The sequence below is a fragment of the Eupeodes corollae genome, chromosome 1 (genome assembly GCF_945859685.1).
Source record: "Eupeodes corollae chromosome 1, idEupCoro1.1, whole genome shotgun sequence".
Taxonomy (NCBI): domain Eukaryota; kingdom Metazoa; phylum Arthropoda; class Insecta; order Diptera; family Syrphidae; genus Eupeodes; species Eupeodes corollae.
In genome coordinates, this window is record NC_079147.1 from 237,652,347 (window position 1) to 237,676,151 (window position 23,805).

The 23,805-nt window shown below is 34.1% G+C and overlaps 2 protein-coding genes across 7 annotated transcripts in view; one reads left to right on the forward strand and one right to left on the reverse strand.

The window, feature by feature from the left end:
- The window catches only part of LOC129940003 (uncharacterized), a 30,717-nt gene extending 15,651 nt beyond the window's left edge, over positions 1-15,066 (forward strand). For all 6 annotated transcript variants that reach the window (XM_056048222.1, XM_056048221.1, XM_056048218.1 and 3 more), the window contains exons 2-4: positions 1,004-1,330; positions 13,952-14,185; positions 14,253-15,066. In XM_056048222.1, coding sequence (XP_055904197.1) covers positions 1,028-1,330; positions 13,952-14,185; positions 14,253-14,741 — 1,026 coding nt within the window. In that variant the 5' untranslated portion in view covers positions 1,004-1,027 and the 3' untranslated portion in view covers positions 14,742-15,066. The remainder of the gene's footprint in view (positions 1-1,003; positions 1,331-13,951; positions 14,186-14,252) is intronic.
- On the reverse strand, positions 6,475-12,211 carry LOC129940002 (uncharacterized). Its single transcript, XM_056048217.1, has 6 exons — positions 11,967-12,211; positions 11,492-11,840; positions 11,391-11,433; positions 7,149-7,332; positions 6,913-7,071; positions 6,475-6,823 (listed from the first exon to the last, which is right to left on the reverse strand). Exons 1-6 carry the CDS (start codon positions 12,124-12,126, stop codon positions 6,657-6,659), a joined length of 1,062 nt encoding a protein of 353 aa, XP_055904192.1. The 5' UTR covers positions 12,127-12,211; the 3' UTR covers positions 6,475-6,656.
- Positions 15,067-23,805: the final 8,739 nt, after the last annotated feature.

A 23,805-nucleotide genomic window follows, 5' to 3' on the forward strand; every position in this document is an offset into this window, starting at 1 on the left:
TAAAAAATTCAATAAAAATTATTAAAATTCACAACAAAAATGATGAACATTTTGCACTCACAGTCGCCACAGTCCATTTGGCTTAAATCGTTTTTATTGTTATTTTATTGACATTGAAATAAACTTCCATTCTTTAAACAAATCAAACAGTTTTTTTAAGTATCAAAATGAAACCTTAAATTGGAAAACCCTTTATTTTTTTAAAATTCCTTTCTCTATTTTGTATTTCAATTTATTTTAATGCAATCTACTCGTACAACAAAACAACAAATATAATCTGTCTTAAGAAATGTCAATTCTCTAACACTTTTAGCTTGCCCATAGCTGTTTGTATCTTAGCCCACTTTATTCAAACATCTAAAATCGCCTTTTTAGCAACTTTGCTTAAAGGGTCTTCAAAAATGAACGAAAACAAACGGTTTTCAAATTTTTCTCTGTTCTAGGTTCAATTTTGTTCTGTTTTTAACATTTGAGCTTTTTTAAATGTTTAACTATAAATAAAACAATTAATTTGATTATCTAAATTTACCAACGTTTTCTGTAAAAAAATAATTTTTAAATGTGTCAAAAGAGCCCGTCTTTAAAATTCAGCTTCTCAATATTAAATAGTTTAATAAATAGAAACAAAATGAAAATCATACATACTTTGATTAAAACTACGTTCTGTATCCAATTGAAAAACCTTTAAATTAAATTGGTTGAATAATTGAAAAAATAACTATGTATTAATTTTTCAAAAATGATTGTAGTTTTGAAAGAATTATCGAATTATCGTTATGAAAAATTATCGATTATCAAGACGCTGAGTTTAAATTTTGAATTCTTCTTTGAAGACGAAATATTTTGTTGTCGTACCGATTTCAAAATGTTATGTATGTAGATATGAGGTTTGCTTTGAAAAGAGGATTTTTTTAAAAATAAAAAGTGTTTTGTTAAATTAAATCGAATTATTTTTTATTTAGATGCACATTAAATATTAGTTATTCTTTTTCTTTTTTTTCAGTTAATGTTTTAAGCCGAATTCAAAATGGTTGAAATGGAAAAGAATACCAGTGAAAATCAAGAATTCATTGTTAAGTACAAACAAGACTACTATGATATAACAAGATTTATGAAAAAACATCCGGGAGGAATTAACACACTTAAGGGTCTCAATAAAGGAGATATGACAGAGAGATTTATGAAAGCTCCACCACATTCCGATGCTGCAATGTACTTAATGAACGAGTATAAAATCAATAGTGATACAATACCAAAGGATGGGAACAAAATACCCAATGGTGATAATAATAATAATCTGATAGATATGAAGCTAGATGACACTATGGAGGTAAGTTTAAATCAAAATTAAAGTGCATTCTGTTTTTTTTTATTTTTATTTTCGCGGGAAATTTCTTTTGAGGAAGTTTTGGGATTCCAGATTCAAAATGAAATTTTCCTTGAGTGTTATATCATACGGTTATAAAGATTTATTTTAGAAAGATTAAAAGCATATAAAACAATAATCTGAGTCAAATTGAATGATACATTCACGTGAATCGAACGGTTTTGATGGAATCATATAGCATAGAAGGCTATGGTTGAATAAGTTATTTTCTGACACGTTTCTGCTGGTTATCTGCATATATATACTATACATATATGTACGGTGTATCAAAGTAATACTCATACAATAACCGAAGATTTGTTTTTCACTAATATATTATTTTGTCTGTTACAATCTATTTTTAACACGTCTATGGAAACATGGTTTTAAGTTAACTTTTATTCAAAACATTTAAAAATTCACATCAAAGTTAAACTCGTACAACAAGCATTCATTTCAGAAACAGAAAACCAAAAGAACAAAAGCAATAAAACTTAGTTGGAACACCTTAATTGCTTTTGGTAGCCTTTAACCTGTTTGGAAAAGAACTAAATAATATTTCGCAATCATTTTTATTGGAAACATAATGAGATCTTACCAGGTATTCCTAATAGCTCTAAGAGTTATTTGGAAAGAAATTAATGTCAGGTGATTGTCGAGTTATTTCAATCACTTTTGTGCAGGTGTACAACAGCCAAGAATAAACCTTGTAGGCTCTATGCCTGGGATCATTGAAAGCTATCACTTAATCCGAGTTTATCCGCACTGGTAGTACATTTACCTTTAAAATGTTAAGTTAAATGTTTTGGTTTTTTTTATAGTCAGTCACTCAAGGGGTTATTAGTACCCTATTAGTGCGAGCATTAGAAAAATTGGGAAGGATTTAAAAGGAGATATACACGTGCACATTTTTCTTAAAGTTCTGAACACAGAGTTGGCTAATGAATTCCACATTCTCGATGTGCGATTTAATAAAGAATCTCTATACTTGACAATACGCCCGAAATTGAGCTCAACGGTAAATTGATGGGCATTCCTGGAAGTGCGAGTATTACGGCTGAATCGTTTAAGGGGTGGAGTGCAACTGGCTAATTCGACGGAACATTGTTTGTAAAAATATCGATAAAACAAAGAAAGATTTTAAATGTTTCGATTATAGTTCTATCGGCTATCATTTTTAAAGCCCTTTTTTGTATTCTATCCAAGAGATTTAAACTTGTTGTAGGGACACCTGCCCAGATACGCGTATTATATTCAAGCTTTGGACGGATGGTGAAAAATTCCTTGCACCGTCGGAGAAATCCTAACCATCTGGCAGCATTATTGGCAATATCAAATATATGATGATTCCATAAAAGGTGATCTGTGATACACATACCAAGTACTGACAGTTGATTAGTTTCTTGTATGCAAGTGCCACTCATAGATAGTGGCATCGGGGGTGTGTTACGCTTAAACAACAGGAGACAGCATTGAGTTTTCGAAGCATTAAATTCTACACGGATTTTGATTCCCCATTTTACAATGCTGTCAAAATCAGAATTTAATAAGCTTATCATACGCTGCCGTTTAAGTTCCACATCCGAAGGACAAGGATGTGAATCTAGAAACGAGTATGAGAAGCTGAGGGTACTGTCGTCGGCGAAACAGGTTAATGGATTAGAAGTGGCAGACAATAGATCATTTATGAATATAAGGAAGAGAGTCGGAGACAAAACGGAGCCCTGGGGAACACTAGCATTTATTTTATGAATTTCAGACTTGGAACCATCCAATACAACTTGTATTAACCGGTTAGAAATGTAATTTCTAATCCAACGAAGAAGAGATTCATCAATACCAAAAGCCTGCATTTTCGATAAGAGAGCTTGGTACCAAACTCTATCAAATGCTTTTAAAATATCAAGTGCAATAATCTTACTTTGTCCAAATCGATGTAAAGATTTGTTCCACTGTTCGGTGAGATAAACCATGAGATCATCAGAGGACCTATTGCTACGAAAACCATACTGTCGGTCATTAAGAAGCTTCCGTTCTTGGATATTTTTCTTGAGCTGATAATTAATCAGCGTTTCCATGACCTTGGAAAGAAGGAACGTGAGTGCTATAGGACGATAGTAAGAGGGAGAGGAAATCCTCCTTTTAGGGACAGGCTTTAAAAATGCTATTTTCCATCCGCTCGGAAATAGACCTGTAGAGCAGGAGAGATGGAAAAGTTTACGCAGTGGTTTTGCCAGCAATGAAGAACACCAATTCAGAACAATTAGGGAGATACCATCCGACCCAGCGGATTTGTGTATGTCAAGGTCTTTCAGTGCTCTTGCAACTGCAAGAGTGCGAAAGAAGATTACGCTCTCAAGAACAGGAGGAATCATGACACTTTCCGGTAGCGTCAAATTAATAACAAACTGTGTTGCAAGCAAAATGGCTTTATCAATCGAGTGTCATTGTGGACGAGCATTGGAACCTAGGATAACGTGGTGTTTCATACGTTTTTTTCAAATGAAAAGAAATTTTGACTACATTTGGGACATTGTAGTATGTTTTGCTCTAATTTCTGATCATGCAAAAATTTTGTTCGTCGAATATGACCATTATAGGTCTTTCTAGCTTGTTTGAACTTATTCCGGTTTTCCTCAGTCGAGTTGGCTTTATAAGAACGGAAACTTACATATCTGAACCTAATAACTTCTTTACAGATCGAATCAAACCAAGAGTTTTGATAGATCTTACCCTTTTCTGGATAAAATTTCTCATTCCACAAAGAATTAAATTTGTAAGCAACCATATCTGCGCTGGAATCCACGTCACTATCGAGGAAGTATAGTGACCAGTTAAAGTTCCTGAAGAATTCATTGAGACCGTCCAGTTGGCTTTCTCATATTGCCAAAAGGTTCTCATAGGAGTTTTTTCTTTAACTGGGAATTTTAGATATGCGAATTTTGCAGATACGATACAATGGTCTGATGTGCCTAGAGGCCGTAATACACTGATTGTGTATTTATTATGGTCAAGAGGAAAGAAACAAGTCTAGGGTGTTGGCGAATTGGCCTGCAACGTCAGGGATTCGAGTTGGCTCATCGACAAGCTGAGTTAATTGATTTAACTGAGCAAAGATCTGTTGACTGGCCAGAATAACGAAGCCAAGAAGAATTGTGTACATTGAAATCGCCCGCAATGACGATTTCAGTGTGAGGATAATGGGCAACAATTCATTGAATGGAGTCAGACATAGCATCAAATTGGTTAAAAGTTTAACTTCGATATAACCATATTATGGCTGAAGTTGGTATGCAACATCATTTCTTATATACACGGCTAATCCATGATGGGGACAAAATAATGGCACTTAGTTATACCCATTTAGATTGAATTCCGAATGATCGGAATCTTCACCCATTTGAGTTTCACTCAATGCCAAAACAGTCCTGTTTGATACAGTATGGACATATGTGCCATAGCAGTTCTTTCTTAAACCACTAATGTTACTAATGTCCACCCTGAATTCACTCAACATTTTAATGTTTAAAACTCGTAAAACAACATTCATTATACCCTCGATTCAACTCGAAACCATGACCGCTCCGCCACCATGCTTAACTGTGGCTCTTACTTTTTTGTTTGAGCTCTCCAACATTAACTTTTCCGTCTGAACTAAAAAGTTGAATTTACTCTCCTCTATTAAAATACATACATGTCTTCCAATGATTAAAATCCTTGCAATGATTCTCTTTAGTGAATGTAACTTTCTTCAACTTGTTGATTTTCCATTGTACAGTTGTCTTTTTTTTACTAAGGTAATCTAGACGGGCTTTTTTCTTCACATATTTTTGGATTTTCCTTAACTTTTCATCGGAACGTTTTAAAAAATGTCTGCTGCTATTTTTTAGTTTATTTTGTATTGCTCCTTCTCCCCTAATCTGTTTAAAAATAATATTGGTTCCCTATTACTTATTTCTTCGTTTTCACAAAAATGAATGGTTTTATACGAGTTTTATTTTGATACACTGTATAATGTATATACATAGCAATCAGTTGAAGAATTGAATTTTAATGAACAAATCGGTATCGATATCACACCAAAAAGCTACTAAAAGACTTGTGAAACACTTCAAATACCCAGTTTATTCTTTGATTGTAAAATAATGGTAACATATCAATATATTGAAAATAAATGGCTGGATGAATATATAATTTAATATTCAAAATGTGTAACATTGAATCTATGCTTTTCTTTCGCCGGGACGAAAATCTTGAAAGAAAATTGTTGTCTTGCTTTGAACTCCACTCAAAGCCTGTCCAACAAATCCAGCAAAACTTTTATAAAACATTAAGGAGGTTATTTGTTGTCGATAATTATAAAACTAGGTTAATTAAAAAAATAACTATGAATTTGTAGAGGAATTAGTTTCTTTAAAATGAACTTCTATAAACTGGTTAGTTACTTTTAAAGTATTTAATTTAAGTCTCCTTAAATCTAAAGAAATGCCTATAAACTATTCCCATACTGATATATTTTTGCGAAGGAATAGAAAATGAATTGCATTGCTTTGCTTTATGGGAATTCATATAATATGATTCAAATCTATAATATTTCTGCAAGATGGCATTAAAAGTGTCTGTTTGTGTGAGCAATTTGAATTTCCTGTTATCTGTTTATAATTCTCAATTCAATGAGTAATAAACGACATATACACTATACAGGAAGTTTATTTAAGGTATACCTAAATGTATACATGAATATGAATAACGAAAGTAAAATTCTATGTAAACATTTTTATCGGTTTTCAATTATACGTTCGTCTATATTACAGTTCAAATAAGTCTTATCGTTACCTACACTTAATTTAATGCATCTATGTGTTGTGTAGGTACATCCATCGATACACCTCACAAGCAGGTGTCAGTAAACATAAATTATCGACCACTCATTGAAATTGTTCAATCCTATGATATTAGGTATATGCTTAACCAAATAACAAAATACCTCTAAATCGAGTAATTTCTACAGAAACAAAATGATAAGATAAGATTTGGAGTTTTTTTTTATTGTACCCAAATACTTTATGAACCGAAATTAGTTTTGTCGTTATTAAAAAAAAATAAAATATCCCCAAAAAAAACTAGTGTATGTTTATCAAAAGATAATAATAACAAAATGGATTTCTTTTAAAATTGATCGAAAAATTTTATTATTAAATTGTACACTGTCGCTGTCATTGTAAGGATCACAGTAAATATAGACATTGCATAAGACCGTTATTAAATATTTGTTTTGTTTTCCCTAAAATCAAAAAACTCCATTCATTTTCACGTAAACTTTTGGTTTTGAAAACATTCGAATATCTTTTTCAATATCAATCAATTCGCGTTCGATTTCAACTTTTCGACTTCGAATACGAAGAGTTTCTGTTGTCATTGGCATTCGATTAAGTTCTCCAATGAGATCTTGGAATTCTATAAGAATAGTTAAATAAAAAAAAAAAAACAAAAAAAAGAGATTTTACTTATAGACAATATGAATTTGGATTGTTTTTAAGATTTACTTTTCTGTGCAGTATTAAGAGCTTTTAAGCGCTCTTCTTCTGTGAGTGGCTCATAGCCAAGAGGGCAGCTTCGGTCCCGTAGTAGTTCTTTTTGTTTTAGTTCTTCCCGTTCCCGTTTTTGTTTTTCCAGATATTTTGGTAAACGAACATCTTGTCGGTCTTTAGTTTTATAAGAACAAAAAAGAATATTTTATTTTTATAAACAAAAAAACTTACCAAAGAATGAAAAATTTTACCTCCAAGTTCATGTATCCTTCTGGTTGTCCGTTTGCTACTTAACTGTGTGCTACTTGCAGTTGGAGGAAGTCTTTCTGTGTCTATGGCTAAATTCTCAAAATGAAAGTCCGGTTCAGAATTATTGTCTGGCATTGCGTTGTCAGGTTGTGGCATTGGATTAAGTTCCTGATTACTATGAGAATTCTATAAAAGATGATTTTAAATTCATATTTTTGCATTTGCAAACAATGCTTAAAAACACACATCGATACATGTTTGATGAAAATTTAGTTTTATTGTCAATCTAAGACTTTGAACATACTAAATTTTGGGCGGTTGCTAGGTAGACACATAGGAACACTGTATTTTGCTTTGTTTTACAGAACATCTAACGGTGACAAATTCTATGGCCACTTGCTGTCCCAGAAAACATAAAATAACACGACCAGAAATCTTCTCAAATCGAAAAAAACAAAGTTAGTTTTAGAGAAGAATGAAAAATGTAGGTGTTTTCTAAAGGAGGAGTCGGTGTAGATTGTTTTTGAATTCTAGAATGGAACTAGCTATTTCACTTAAGCACTGTTCTTGGCATAATTTAGTTAGTGATGTTTTTTTCGAAAAAGTGTTCTTCAACAAAGACAAACCAATGCGTACCCTTTTCCATCTGTCTTACTCTACAGGTTTCATTCCGAGCGGATAGAAAACATTTGTTCAGCCTGTGCGTAAAAAAAGCGAAAACACTTCCCCTCCAACTATTGGCCAACAGCACTCACGTCCCTTCTTACCAAGGTCATGTAAACGTTGATTAGTTATCAGCTTAAGAACACCTTGAGGCCACACTCGATACCGAACGAGCAGGATTCCGCGCTGAATCTTCCTGTATTGATCATATCAACACCCTGCGGATCATTATTGGACAGTGCGTTGAATATCGATCACCACTACACCTGCTGTTCATCGACTTCGAGAAGGCTTTTGATAGCGTTAACAGGGAGTATATCTGGTTAGCTTTGCGGAGGAGAGGCACCCCAGAAAAACGAATTGCTATTATTAAAGCAGCATACCCGTAGCGTGATAGTAAGTGCTTTAGACTGTCGTGCAAGGGATCTTGGGTTCAATCCCTGCCTGTGCCACCTAACTTTTTTCACGGGTACTGCCTCTTGCGAGGAATTGACAAATCCCCCAAGAGTAATTCTTGTCATGAAAAAGCGCTTTCTCAAATTAGCCGTTCGGATTCGGAATATAAAGTGTAGGTCCCTACCATCTCTGACAAAATTACTCGCACACAGGAGTGGTTGAGAGTTGTAAGTCACTAGGCCCTGGTTCTCTATGGACTGTTGCGCCACCTAATTTATTTATTTTTTTATGATGGATCCAAGTTTCACGTTCCGCACGATGGTAGGTTGTCAGATGATTTTGAAATCCGAAGCGGAGTCAGACAAGGCTGTATTCTGTCGCCAATATTGATTTTGTTTGTGATAAGCGATGTACTGCGCTCAGCTCTGTCAGGTAGCGGAGGGATCCAGTGGACTTTGACATCCTATTTAAAGCATTTAGATTACGCGGACGATGTTTTCTTACTCTCTCATATGATCATGGATCTCCATCAAATGGCAACAAGTGAGGAGAGAAAAGCAGAAGTTGTGGGGCTAAAAATTAATTCCGGCAAAACAAAAATGATCAGCCTCGGAACCCGACCATCCTTTCAAACAAATATTTTCTCGCACCCGGTGGAAAAAGAGGAGAGCTGTCAATATCTTGGAAGCATCGTTTACATCGAAGGCGGAACCGAAAAAGACGTCATCTGCCGCATCGGCAAAGCAAAAGCGGCTTTCGGTAGGTTGTCAAAAAATTGGAGGAAAAACTTTATCAGCTTAAGAACAAAGCTACGACTGTTTCGCAGCACTTGGAAGGTTACTTCAGCCATAACAAGAAAGCTGAAAACCTTGGTAAATAGATGTCTTCGTAACATCCTAAGGATTTTCTGGCCAAACTGTATTTTAAATGAGGTCCATCATAAAAGGACAGGTCAGGAACCTATAGAATCTATATAATATGAAAACGTAAGTGGCAAGGCAATGGATTGGACATACGCTTCGAAAAGGTAACGACTGCGTTGCAGGCCAAGCAGGGGGCACCCAACGGACTTAACAGGCCTGAGGACCTAAGTAAGTTAAGAAATATCTCGAAAAACGAAAGCTTCTTAATAACCGGCAGTACAACTTTTGTGGCAATATGATCTAATGGTTTATCTCCTCAAACACTGGAACAAATCTTTACATTGCTCTGGAGAAAGTTAGATTATTGCACTTGGTATATCAAAAGCAATTGATACAGTTTTGCATCTGCTCTCTTAACAAAAATGCTTGCGGTACGTTCAATTCAAGTAGTATTGGACAGGTTAAAATCTAATATCAACATTATAAACGCTGGTGTGCCACAGGGCTCCGTTTTGTCTCCGATATTCTTCCTTTATTTTATAAATGATCTTTTGTCTCAAACTTCTAACCCATTCTTTCGCTGATGACCTCAGCTTTTCATATTTGTTTTTAGATTCTCAACCTTACGACTCGCGTACACTAAAAGCGAATTATCGGCCGATATCGGTTCGGAACAATTTGGACGACCGTCTCGGACGTTCGACTGCATACACTGCCTCCGACCACGGACGATAGCGGTCTGAAGTCTGAATTTGTGAAGCTTGGTAGTAAAAATAATTATTTTCTTTAATTTATATTTTCAAAAATCATACCGTCATTTAATGCGTCAACGTATAAGACGCGGTCGTTGGGTATGGGTTAAAGAAATATTTATGCAAAGAAAACAACTGAAGATTTGAAACTACAACCAATCAAATATTTTAATCTACAAATATCCTTGATCGACGTTAAGTTAATTGTTTCTTTTCATAAACCTTCCAAATCTTTCATAAGTAAAACGTTGATTTTGAGTTATAGGCACCGGTTTTTCATAGAGTTTTTTGTATGTGTCGTGACTTGGGTATCTTAGGTCGGGATTCTTTTGAGGTTTCCGACGGCGAGGAAGCAGGCTGTGATACCACCTCTGGTTGAGGTACTAAAATACCTGAAACCGGTTGCCGTATCATCTTCTTGGCTGGGACTCCTTATTTCATTTGTTTTGCTAAAAATTAAAAGTTAGCCGTAGTAAGCCCATCAAAACTTTTTGTTTTCGGCCGTAAAACACCAGATCATCCAGCTCCACTGCACTTGGTGTACTCTTTTCGGAATTGGTCCCTTAAAATACTCCATTCTTTCTTTATATCTAAAACAGTCAGTTACATCTCTGAAGAAACTTCGGCCCATAGCTGTTTAGCAATGTATCTGTTGTTATAAGTTTCTGGTATGAATTGACCCGACAACTGACGAAAAATCCAAACGTGTTTTGATTCCGTCAAATGATCGGTTAGTACCGAGCGTCATAGGTCGATGCCGCTTTCAGTGGTGTACGCACTCTCTTTCCTTTCTATATGTCTGGTTAGATCGGCCGAATTCGGCCGACAACGACCGAGCAAAATTCGGTTGATGACGGATTAGGTGTACTCGAGCCATTAGCCTTCGGATGTAGACTACCAACGGCAGATTAGCTCATAAAATTCTGATCTTGACAGCATTTTAAAATGGAGAATCTTGAACGGTGTAAAATTTATTGCTTCGAAAACCCAATGCTGTCCACACCTTTGTAATCAAATCTAATCATTATAAGGGTATTCATAACCCCTAAAAATCAAAAAAATATTTCAAAAGCTCTTCTGTCGAAGAAGAAGTAAGTTGTTGAAGGACCATCCCAGAGATAGGAATCATACTGAAGTATTGGATATATACAGAGTAATTGGTATAAGGTGAAGCAAAAGGCTAGTGAGTAGGTTGGATTAAGACAAGAATAGTATCGTTAGGAAACAGACAAATATATTAAAAAATAAAGTTTGCACCTACAGACCCTTGCTATAGCATTTTGAAAATTCAAAAACTTATTAAAATCGAAACTTCTTGCGGCATTTTTGGCTGCATAGGGTACGTGTTCGCTGAGGTGGTTTTTAATACACATACTGTGCATAGCAGTCCACTTTCATTGACTAAACTAGATTAACTAGAACAGAAAACTGATTTTCGTTTTCTTAGGATAAGGCACCCAAATAATAATATAAATTATTTGTATACACTTTCTACATCTAAAATGTTCTCATCAAAATTGTTCTTATCTCAAAAGAAAATGAATATAATTATGTAGAATCTATGACTTACTTTCCCACTTAATCCATCCAGTCTCATATCAATAGATGAGCATCTAAAAGAATAATTGCATTTTACTTGAGTTATTTAAAAAGATTATTATTTATAGATACCTCTTTAGAGCCTGATAAAGGAATTCTTCGTCGAGTATATCATCAGTTTGTACTTCTCTGGTGCAAGTTTCTATTTTTCTAAGAGTTTCTTGTGGTCTATACGAGATTTCAGTTTGAATTGTCTTGCCACAATCACAAGAGCACCTCGAACTACTGGGTCTCACTTGTGTTACTGGAAATGCCTTAGCATCTAAAGATTTGTAGCGCAATCGTTGTCGTCTTCTTAATTCAGCTAATTTTTGTTCTTCCTCCTCGACTTTTTGTGCTAATTGCTGACGACTTGAATTTCTTTGTAAATCTTTTAAATGGAGCTTATTTTCGCGAAGAAAATCACGTTTATGTTGTGGTTCTTTTAAAAGAAGATAAGTTTTTTTCTTAAGAATTTACAACGCATATTTATTAAGTGGAAGAAGTTCATTATAGACGGTTTCTTTGGCAACACCAGTTGCAGTTCCTTTGAGATTGGAATACTTACTTGGTTTGGGGAAAACTCCTTTTAATGACGGTAGCATATTTCTTTGAAATATAATAACCAACAGAAGAACATAAAATTGTATATTTAATGTTAGCAAATAAATTGAAATTATTGCACTAAAATCAGAAAAAATGTGGCATTTTTTAAAATTAAAAACCATTAACCACTTAACCACCGACTTTATCTGATTGTTGTTGTTCAAAACAAAACAAATCCGTTTTCCTTTTCCATACAAAAAAAGGAGGTGTTTGGAAATTTTCATCATAACATCATCGATGACATATTGCTATTGTGAATCATGAAGAAAAACGAAAATAGTAATTCACAATAGCTTCGAGTTAAAAAATGTTACAAAAATCTAAAAATTGCTGTTTAACGTGAAGGCTTTATTATTTACTATGGTTTGTTTTACATCTTTTGCATTTGTTTTCTGTAAAAATCGATACAAATTAATACTCATGAGATAGGGAGAAGAGATCAAAATGCAGAATATATTAATTTGTGCATTAAAGGATATTCGACAAATACAGAAGTTCAGATTCCACAATATTACAAGTGTCCTTCCTGTTATACAATTTCTGATCACCATCTTACAACTATCTAACTATTAATCCGAAAATATTTTTGGATTTGTTACTGTTTTTTCAGTCTTTACCAGATTTTCTAATATATTTTGAGTTTTGACACTTTCGTTAAGGCTTGCTGAAAAACTATACTGTGAAAAGTATAAATATTTTATAGGAAGTAAAAACAGTTATCACTGGTATATTCTCTCTCCCTTTTGGATTTAAGCATAGATCTACCTTTCTCAAGTTTCCTGCATTCTGCAGACGCAGATACAAGTAAATCCAACACTCACCGTTTTAGATTTTGACATGTGTACTACAGTAAAAACGTCAAATCAAACCCACAAGAAGACAAGTACAAGATATGGAATCACTTTTAAGGGAGATTTTGTGTAAGCAGTGCATATCTAGTATGGTCAGTGTAGCTAAACCATTTTTTAATTGTCTCTAAAATCCGAAATTTCAAAAAAACGAAAATTAATATGGTTTCAATGATGACATCCAATAAGAGGACTAAAATGAAAAAATATTCTATTTTCTATTAAACTAAAACGTCAAAACCTGTGTTCATTTACTTTGTAAATTTGTACACTAAGTCGGAAGGGAAATTTTAACTACGTAGCTAATGGCTTAGTGAATGCTCCCAGTCTTTATAACACTGACAGGGTGTTATTTGACCCCCTTGTGTTCTACTCTTGGCAAACGTGACATCTGCTCCGATTAGGAGAAAGTCTCTTGGTGACAGTTCGTCAGATCGGAAGAGCTTCATCTCTTCCACAAGTTGAAAACTAACGTTTGTTGCATCTAGGTTAGTTGGGATTTAAGCGTTTAAAAAATGATAACAGTTGCTAGAACTGCCAAGTCGTGGAATGCAACCATCGGCCTTTTGCTTTTTGTTTATCGTTTTGACTTATAATCAAGTTATATTACAAGTTTATTTCGGCAACCAAAAATGGATTCTTCACAATCATGTTTTATAGATAGCAAAATCATTTACTTATTGAAATAGTTTTCCATTAAATTTGACAACTTAAAAGTGGTAACCGTACTTTCCTATCGAAGGCAGAGAAGAGACTTGATGATTTTGAACTCAACACATTTGTATGATAACATTATATGACTATAGATTAGTTAAACAAAATTATACCTTAATAATATATAATAAATATAATAAAATAAAAGTTGTGGGATCATAATGTTTTCCCCATATCCCTCTGTGGACACTTTGTCCGTGTTTAAACTTGTTGTAGAAAATAATAAAACATCCACTTTAAGTTGCATGCAACTTATTTGCTTCTCCTATATAAAACTATACTATTAAAGCTCGAACAACTTAGGCCAGTATTTAGCACAGACGCTATACTCTATTATTAAATTAATAAAGTGAAAATTAAAATAATTTGTATTTTTCTCTTTTAGCACTTGGTGGATTGGAATAAAGCAATGGTTCCTCAGATTGCAAAAATCACCGCACATTATGATGAATGGGTTCATAAGCCAGTCGACCGGCCGCTACGTCTGTTCGAGCCATGGTACTTGGAGGCGTGCACAAAAACTCCTTGGTGGGTGGTGCCAACCTTTTGGATTCCAGTCATATTCTATTGTATAGTCGATAGATTTTCAGATAGCTGGCAGAAATCTGAGTATACAAAGGTAATAATGTGAAACTTATAAATAACAACTGTTTTTCAATAACCGACCGTTTTTCTCGTTGATATAGCTTTTTGGACTTTCAGTCTATTTTTCTATTGGAATTCTGTTTTGGACTTTTCTCGAGTATTCCCTTCATCGCTGGCTTTTTCACATGAGCACGAAGGATACTCAGAGTAGTACTGTGTGTACACTTCATTTTATGCTCCACGGTCTGCATCACAAAGTACCTTTCGATCCCCTTCGATTGGTATTTCCACCTTTGCCAGGAGTTATTCTAGCTTCAATCCTCTATTTGCCACTTAGCTTTATGCTACCCAATCCAAGGGTTGTCCTCGGAGGAGCATTATTCGGCTACCTGTGCTATGACATGATGCACTACTATCTTCATTATGGCAGCCCAACAAGGGAACATTTGTATTATATGAAGAGATACCACTATCAACATCATTTTACCCACCAAGATCAAGGCTATGGCATAAGTAGTCCTTTGTGGGATTTTGTATTCAACACAAGAATTCATTTGCGAAAATTGCGATACATATTAAAATGGAAATAAGTTAAACATTGTTTCATGATGATGATGACTTTAGGATTAAAGTTTTAGTTATTAAGTTATTTAAATTGTTGTTAAATTTTAGATTATTATACACATTCATATAATATATAGTATATAAAACATGACTGCTTGCAGTTGTTTAACTCCTTTATAGCGAGTTCCTCTGCCAACAATTATACGGGACGATTTATTTATTTAAATATGAACAAACATTGTGTGCCTCTAATCAAAACACGTTATTTTGTACCAATAGTGTCTTAAAACTCTTTTTGAAAAAAAAAACAGAAAATAGAAATAAAAATAAAATTAACGTGAAATATGAGAACTTTGAACTTTTATTATTTGTAAAATAAGTTAAAGTATTTATAAATATCGAAAAGTACTTGGGATTTTTGTAAGAATAACTCCGAAATGTCCAATCTCCGAAATTGGTAGCAAATAATGTTTAGTATTAACACAAGACGGAGACGAGCGTTTCTTTTTAACTCTGAGGTAGTTTTGTCCCCCATTTATTTATTTATTGAAATTCGTTAAACAAACTAACGTTAGGACTTAATCTGAAATCAATTGGTTGAGGGGACTGTTTTTTGTTATAGTTCGATCTGCTTGATATAGGACGTAAAGGAACTTGTCTTCTAATACTTAACGGCTATAAATAAAGTTTAATTGTTCCAAAATTGATGGTGATATGACTGACTGTACTATATGTGTTAAGAAAGCGATGGAAGATTTATGAGCGTGAGCCTATGATTATTGGGTGGAAGTTCGAGCCTATTAGACCATGGGAAGAAACGGAGGCAGAAGCTAATGAATCTTCTTTGTACTCCTATTTTGTTTATATGTTTATAAAAGGGAGCCCATATTATGCAGCCATATTCCAATATTGGTCTTACAAATGATATACATATAAAGAAGTTTAAGAATATAAGGGTCGCGAAAATCATGTGAAACCCGTTTGATAAATCCGAGTGTCTTATTTGTTTTTTGTTTAGTAAAAGCTTAATTATAAAACACCATTTAGATCATCTTGTAGGAGTAAACAGTCTACAAGTGAGTCAATACGTTTGAAAATTTTAATGTCAACAGCTTCAATTAAAACAGATGAGTGTTTTATAGTAGAAGGTAAGTCGTTAACGTACAAAATAAACAGTAAAGGTCCTAAGTGGCTACCTTGTGGTACGCCAGAGTTTTTATACAAATATGATGACCGCTCATTCCTAAAACTAAGCTGTGTGATCTATTATATAAGTACGACGAAACCCAATTAACAAATTTATCGTTAAAGCCTTGGGATTTAAGTTTGGAAGTTAACGTTTTATGGCACAATTTATCAAAGGCTTTACGAAGTCTGTGAAGACACAGTCAACTTGTTTATGTTTTTCAAAGGAATCTAAACAAAAACAACTGAAATGAAAGAGGTTAGTAACTGTTGATTTATTTTGAACTAAACCATGTTGACTCAAGGGCGGATCCAGACTTTTCATCAGGGGGGGGGTCACACACTTAGATGAGTTTTTTCTCACCGCTTAAAAATGTTCTTTAACTGCTAAAATGACAACTTTAGTTATCAAATTATTTAGAACACTGCTGTCCACCAAGGTATGATCTAACTATTTAATTTGGAAGACTCATTTGAAAGCATTCCAAAATTAAAACAGTTTTCTAAATGTGCCATATTTAAGAGCTAAAATACAATACCTTATTGATTGAAATTGTTTTGAAACGTTGCTTTTTCAAAAACAAAACACATTTTTCTTGTTTTCATTTCTATTAATGCGAAGAACGCTGCAAAAATTTAAAAATTCAGAAAATGAGAAAGGAACTGGTATGTAAAAATGTCGGGCTTTTTTTGACGTAGTTTTTTTTTAACTAAATTTCCGGGAGTGTCTTATTACTATCGTTATCAATCAGCTTCCTCGTATTTTGATCTTATAATGGCGTCAACAAAACTTAAAAATTATGGAGACAAAAAGGTTTGGTTCTTGAATTCAAGGAAAGAGTTGCATTTAAGTACATAATTTCTCTAAGAAAATGAAATTAAAACAAAGTATATATATACCTTTATTATGTTTTTCACTTAGCCATTAGTTTAACAAAAGTGTCACTTGATTTTGTTGGGACATTTGTATTACAAAAATTCGTGTTTGAATCTCAGTTCAAGAGCATACAAAGCAAATTCACTTCAAACGTAGATTTATTTAATTTTTTAAGATCTTTTGTAATCAACAGAAAGCCAATTTTGAAAGAAATGAAATGCACGACTGGATCGCTAGAACTTGATAATTTATTCTAAAAAGTCTGTTTAAAAATATTTCCTATATTTCAAGATTTAATAGTGTACCTGCAAAATAAGTTTTTCTCAAAAAAAGTAAATACCATTTTATTTGTCAAAAAATTCTAGATTAACCTATTTTTTTTTCAAAAATCATTTTAAATTTTGTTTTAAAAATGTTTTTGGTATAAGCACTAAATAAAAAGCTTATAAATATATGAACATTTTACATTTAAATTTCGTGAAAAAATGTTGTTCCCTTTCTAAGATATCGAGTTTTGTAAAGAAAATTAGTGTGTTATTAAAAATAAAAAATAAATATATTTTTTATCATAAAAAATCATAATCAATTTGATCATTGACAAGAGCTTGCACAGAAAGAGAAGAATTTTGAAATCGTTCCATTAGTTCTTGAGAAAACTTTAAAGCAAAATAAAGGTTTTTTGAGGGGTACCCTTCTGGAGCAATACGAAAGTATGTTTTTCTTGTAGAAAGAAGCCAAATTAAGAACAAAAAATTTAGAGAAAGTTTTAGAAAAATCACAAGTTTGAAACAAAAAAATTTTGTTTGGGGACTGCTGTTATTTTTCGTATTAAAAAATGAAAAAAACGCCTTACACTAATCGACTGAAAATCTTAATTTCAATCAACACAATTGTTTGGACTGTAGGGGTCAGGAAAGACAGAAGGAATCGAGGTACTCACTTTTTTTGACTTCTCTACCGTCGTAATGTCATATTTGATTAAAAACTTTAGTTTAAAATTGTTAACTAAACCAAAACTTGCTATATAGTTCCTATATGTCGCAGTAAAAATTACTTCAATAATCACTATTTATGTGTGACAAAAAAATATAATAATAAAATCGAGGGCTAGGTTAAGGAATTCAAAGGCAACTTAATATAAAATTGATGACCTCTTATTCAAGGTTTCTTCTTAAGAACTTAAATATTTACTCTTTTTCTTGGAAACAATTTTTATGGAAATAATTTAGAGCATGACTAAGGTTTTTTCAAATTCTAAATTTAGCGAAAATCAAAATTTGAGTTGTTTTGACAGCAAACCACTTTTTGGTGAATATCGTTAAATTATTAAAAAAAATTTAAATGAAATCTTTACTTATACAACTTAACTGCATAAGCTTTTTGGCTCATATGACCCCCCCCCCTGGATCGTCAATTGGTATATATATTAGATTCATATTATGTTCGTGGTCCAATCTTCAGTCAAAATTAGTACTTTGAGCAACAAAGTTTAAGGAAGTAAAATACGAATGTTTTTATATACAAAAAATAATATAATGGGGGTCATATCCATTAACGCAATACGAATAGTTTTGAATTGAAGGGAATTCCTACGAAAAAAAACAATCAAATTATCTCCCAGGGGGGTCATGACCTCTACGACCCTCCCCCCTTGGATCCGCCATTGGTTGACTGTCACATAATAAAGGCTCACAATTTAACCATATAAAAATATATAAATAAATTGGGTGGCGCGACAGTCCGTTGAGAACCAAGGCCTAGTGACTTACAACTCTCAACCATTCCTGTGTGCGAGTAATGTTGTCAGGAATAGAGGGGACCTACAGTTTATATGCCGACTCCGAACGGCTAATTTTGAGAAAGCACTTTTTCATGACAATAGTTACTCTTGGAGAATTTGTCAATTCCTCGCAAGAGGCAGTACCCGTGAAAAGACTTTAGATGGCATAGGCAGGGATTGAACCCAAGACCTCTAGCATGACAGTCCAACGCACTAACCATATGCCTTTACAAATAATGTTCTCAAATAACTTAGGGATGACGGACAGTTTTGCAACGGGACGATAATTTTGTATTTCATTTTTACTACCCTTTTTATGAATCGGTGTTATGAACAAACTCTTCCAAATTTTAGGAAAAAATTGAAGATTTGAGCGATTCATTAAAAAGAATATGAAGAGGATAGGATAAATAGGATGCGCATTTTTTCACAATATAAGAAGGTACACCATCTGAACCAGGGCTATAACAAACGTCAAGTTCTGAAGCTTTGTGAACGATCAAACCATGGAGGAGATTTAAAAATAATGCAAGGTTTTCGCAATGGTGTGGTCTCATAAAAAAGTTAAAGAGAACACAGTAGAATTTATAGCACATAGCATTAATGTCACAGTTCTCAAACAAATGATTCCAGTTAACATTACATAACAGGTTCAAAAGTTCATTAAGTCTGCATTTTTTAAGTTAAATTCAAGATTTTCTTTGGAGCAATTAGGAACATCACATACATTTAAATTAAAAGATATGTAATCCTGGAATGTCGGTCTTCTTCGACAAGTAGGGTATTGGCTGAATTTATAGCAATATCAGCATTGAGTGCGTCCGAGAAGAATATAAGGTAAAATATTTTGTTAAAGTTGTTGACAATCCCATTAAATTGGCTTAGTCCACATCAGGAAAGGCTGTCAAATTGTCAAGAATACATTGGTAGAGGACATGTTAATAGGAGATAAATAGTTCTCATGCGTCTGTTTAGTCCAGTTCAAGTTTGGAAGATTGAAATCTCCTAAGACTAGTAGCTCGTCTTGTGGTTTGATTTGATCGTTTATTTTGTCTATGCAATAATGAATTAAGTTTTCATAAACGTTGTTAGACAACTTGAAGGTATATACATATGTGGCGATAATGTATAGCAGAACTGTCACAGTTTTAACTTTTATGCAAATCATTTCTACATCAGATTGATGAAAGTCGTCAACCAAAGTGCATATCAAGCAATTTTTTACGGCAAGCAAAAGTCCACCTCCTACAGTACTGATGCCATTTAAGCAGTGTCTGTACACTTGATAATTCGAATCGAAGACTTCCGTATCCAAGAATGTATTGTTTAGCCAAGTTTCCGTCAAAATGATTATGTCGTGTGGTAGAATGGTAGTTAAGAGAGGTCTTTGTCTACCTCGAATCCTCTATGAATGCAACCAATAAGACCAGCGCTGAAACTTAGCCAGAATTACATATAAATTTCCAACAACTGTAGATTCAGCCTGGTTTCTACACCAAAGCATGAGTTTCGTTATTATTTTACTGGGCTAACAGTCTAATTTTAAAATTATCCGTAAGGCCTCATCAACCACGTACGAGGTTAGGTTAGGTTGGAGTGGCTGTCCAGATGTCATTGACTCACGTAGACCTCAAGGGTCCATTGTGATACCACTAATGAGGTTACTCATGGGAGAGTAATGAACTTAAACAAACCATTTCGAACTTTTAATAAAGTTAGAGAGACGTATTGTGTCAATCGTTGCCAGTTCACTGGTGTTATCGAAGAAGGGATTACCGAGAAAGTTATTCCTTCTAATGGAGAGTGCTGGACATGTACATAGAAGCTGTTGGATTGTTTCCTCTTTCTCCTCGTCCATGCAGCTTCTACAGAAGTCATTTGTGTAGACCCCTAGCCTCAGAGCATGTGATATCAAGCCTTTTGACCGTTTTAAGTCTATACTTGGCCATATTTGCTTGTTTGCTAAGCAGGTGGTACTCCGTGACCATCTAGCATTTGTTGTTTCTAGAGCATATTGCTTGAGAAGATATTTGCATGTAGCAAGTGGTGTTCCTGTGTTATGTTTTTGTCTAACATTAGGCAGAAGTGTTCCGGCTTTGCAATTTCCCGGAATGTCTCTGTGGCCCGGCACCCAAATGAGGTGGATGTTAAACTGTTCCGTCATCTTATTCAGAGATGATCGACAATCGTGGACTGTTTGAGAGTTTGTGGAGACAGACGCAAGAGATTTAAGAGGGGCTTGGCTGTCTGAGAAGATTCGTATATCCTTACAAGATATAACGTTTTCTTTGAGCCAGGATAGTGCTTCTTTAATCGCCTTTACTTCTGCCTGGAATACACTGCATTGATTGGGAAGTCTATAGGATAGACTGAGATACAGTTGTTCCGAAAAGATACCACTTCCAACTCCGTGATCGGGCTTTGAACCGTCTGTATAGAAGTGTACCGCATCGTCTTTCAGGGGTCTCTCTTCTTCCCAAGAGGATCTTGAAGGGATGGACACATGGAAGCTTTTACCGAATACCATTTTTGGGGTGGTATAGTCTTAGCGATCTGGGATAGATCTGAAACTGTCTAGGATAGTAGTATGTCCAGTATTGTTACTGGTGCATTGAGAGGTGGTTTTAAACCTTACACATGAGTTGGCTGCTACCATTTTGGAGAAGATGTCAAGAGGTGTTAGGTTTAAAAGCACTTCCAGTGCTGCGGTTGGTGTTGAGCGAAATGCTCCTGTGATGCACATACCTGCTGACTGCTGGACTTTGATGAGCTTATTTAGATTTACCATCTTGTCCAGTGCGGTCCACCATACGACACCTCCATAAATGAGTGTCGGTCTGATTACCGAAGTGTATAGCCAGTGGGTTATTTTTGGGGAGAAGCCACATTTTGATCCTATGGCCTTTTTACAAGTTAAAAGCGCTACAGTAGCCTTTTTTACTCTTTCATCAATATTTGCCTTCCAATTTAGTTTTTTGTCTAAAATGAGGCCTAAATATTTATCTTGGTCGGAAAAGCTTAATGGTATTTTTCTATTCTTGGGTGGGCGAATCTGAGGAATTTTATATCTTCTCGAAAAATTATTAATTCTGTTTTATGTGGATTGACGTCCAATCCACATTGCTTAACCAGGTGCGAAGACCAATCAAAACTTTTCTAATGGTAAGTTCTTAATGCGCTTATCAAAACCCGTCTGAATATAAAAAGAATGCATACATAAGGTATTGCTTTCAGTCACATGTGAAAATTTGTCTTTAAAATAGATACAAATATTGAAAAGGCTGCAATTATATCTCCACTGGAAGAGAGAGGAAGAAGTTATAATAAGTAACAATCCAATCGGTGTATCCCATTTTGTTCATAATGATTCAAAGTTTTAAAATTTTTCTATTGCAAAAATAAATCGTGATGACTAAATTGATTTTGTTTTGTAGATTAGTAAGGAACTTTCGCCTCAATAAACAGGCATTTAAATATGTCTTGGGTGAGCTTTACATCGAGATACAGAGGGAACTTCTTTGTTCATGCCGCCCATTAAAATGCTAGCTACAACCTTACGCTTTTTTGACGAAGGAGGCTACCATTTTGGAGTCGGAAAAGATGCGACACTTAATTTGTTCCAATCATCGGTATCCAAGTTTTTAAAAATAGTTTTAAATAAACTGGAAGTCAAACTTGGCACAAAATGGATTAACTTTAAATTAAACCACGAGGAAAACGAAGAAATAAGAAGATATTTCTTCGAAAAACTTGGCTTTCCGGTAGTAATAGGATGCGTTAATGGAACGCACATTGCCATTAAATCTCCTGCATTGGATTGGAACTAAGACATTTACTTTACAATAGAAAAAGATTCCACAGTTTGAACGTTATGATAGTAAGTTCCAGGAATAATTGGAAGCAAGTAAATATTCAGTTTTCCAAGGCACGAAACATCAACGAATGGACAATTGGCTTACTTAAAAATAGATTTAGATGCTGTCACAGTTGCAATCTGCAGAGAAAGCTACTCAAATAGTAAATGTCTGCGCAGCCTTGCACATTTGCATTTTTTTAAAGTTCAAGATGCCGAAAAAATTGATGTTGAAGATCGCAACGAAAGTCTTTTAATGGATTTTGATGCTGATGAGAATGAAAGCACACATTTAAACGAAGCTCGAAACGCTTGTGACAGAATTGCTGCATTGTTTTAATCAATTATCCATCGTTTTTGTAACAACAAACGGACAATTTAAAATGTATTTAATTAAAAAAAAATATTAAAACAAATTCTTTCTTTAAACAATTAATAAAATTGTTGTTAATCACTAATAACAGCATACGTACTTCTTCATTTTGTGTGATTAAAACAAAATTATGCTTGGACGAGTTTTTCGGTGACCTTACCGTGTTCCATCTCTATAAGTTTTTTCTTCAACTCTAATTTATGCAGCATTATGTTTTCCAGGGCGAGATTGTGTCGACGATTTTCTTCGTATAATTGTTTTCGTCTGTCTTCGGTCTTCTGCAGATTTCTATTCAAACGATGGAACTCGTCGTGCAGCTTAGAACACAAATCAGCAAAAAACTTTTCAAAGACTTCGTTTTGCTTTTGAAGCAGTTGAACCGGAGTGTCCTTCTTTGTTCGTTCAGTTCTGTTCCTCTACCAAATGTTCTTCATCTTCATTAATAGAGCTCATTGATGTGTTATTGTTTGATGTTGATGCCGTTTCTGCCAAACCAGACTCCTTAATACGAGTTTGATTTAGTCCAAATACCTTGCCTTGATTCCACTCACAGACTGGCTTAGTGATGTAATTCTAACGATAGCTTCTTCAAATTCTGAATTAGAATTAAATTATTATCGTTTAAACCGGACTGCTTCCTTTTTGTTCCGTTATCAACCAATTTCTTTTTGGTTTTATGTTTGAAATCAGCCCAGACCTTGAACGTTTTTTTGTGTTTTACTTCACTTATTTAATGTACAAACCTGAATTAGAGGAGGTGAACTTCCGGAAAATATAAATAACAACGTCAGGTACAGCAAAATGAAATTGAAGAGCCATAATAAAACACACAACTGCACGCTTCCGCTTTTAAAAAGGAAATATCTAAGCTTTAGGAGAAGCAGTGTGTACTTCAAAAAACAACTTGCTTACATTTCTCAAAACAAGAGAAAATCTATTGATGAATCATTTTAAAGCTGTCGCAATCTTTTCAAATTAAAATCCTAAAACAAAATAATTAAAAAGAACACAAACTCTTTCCA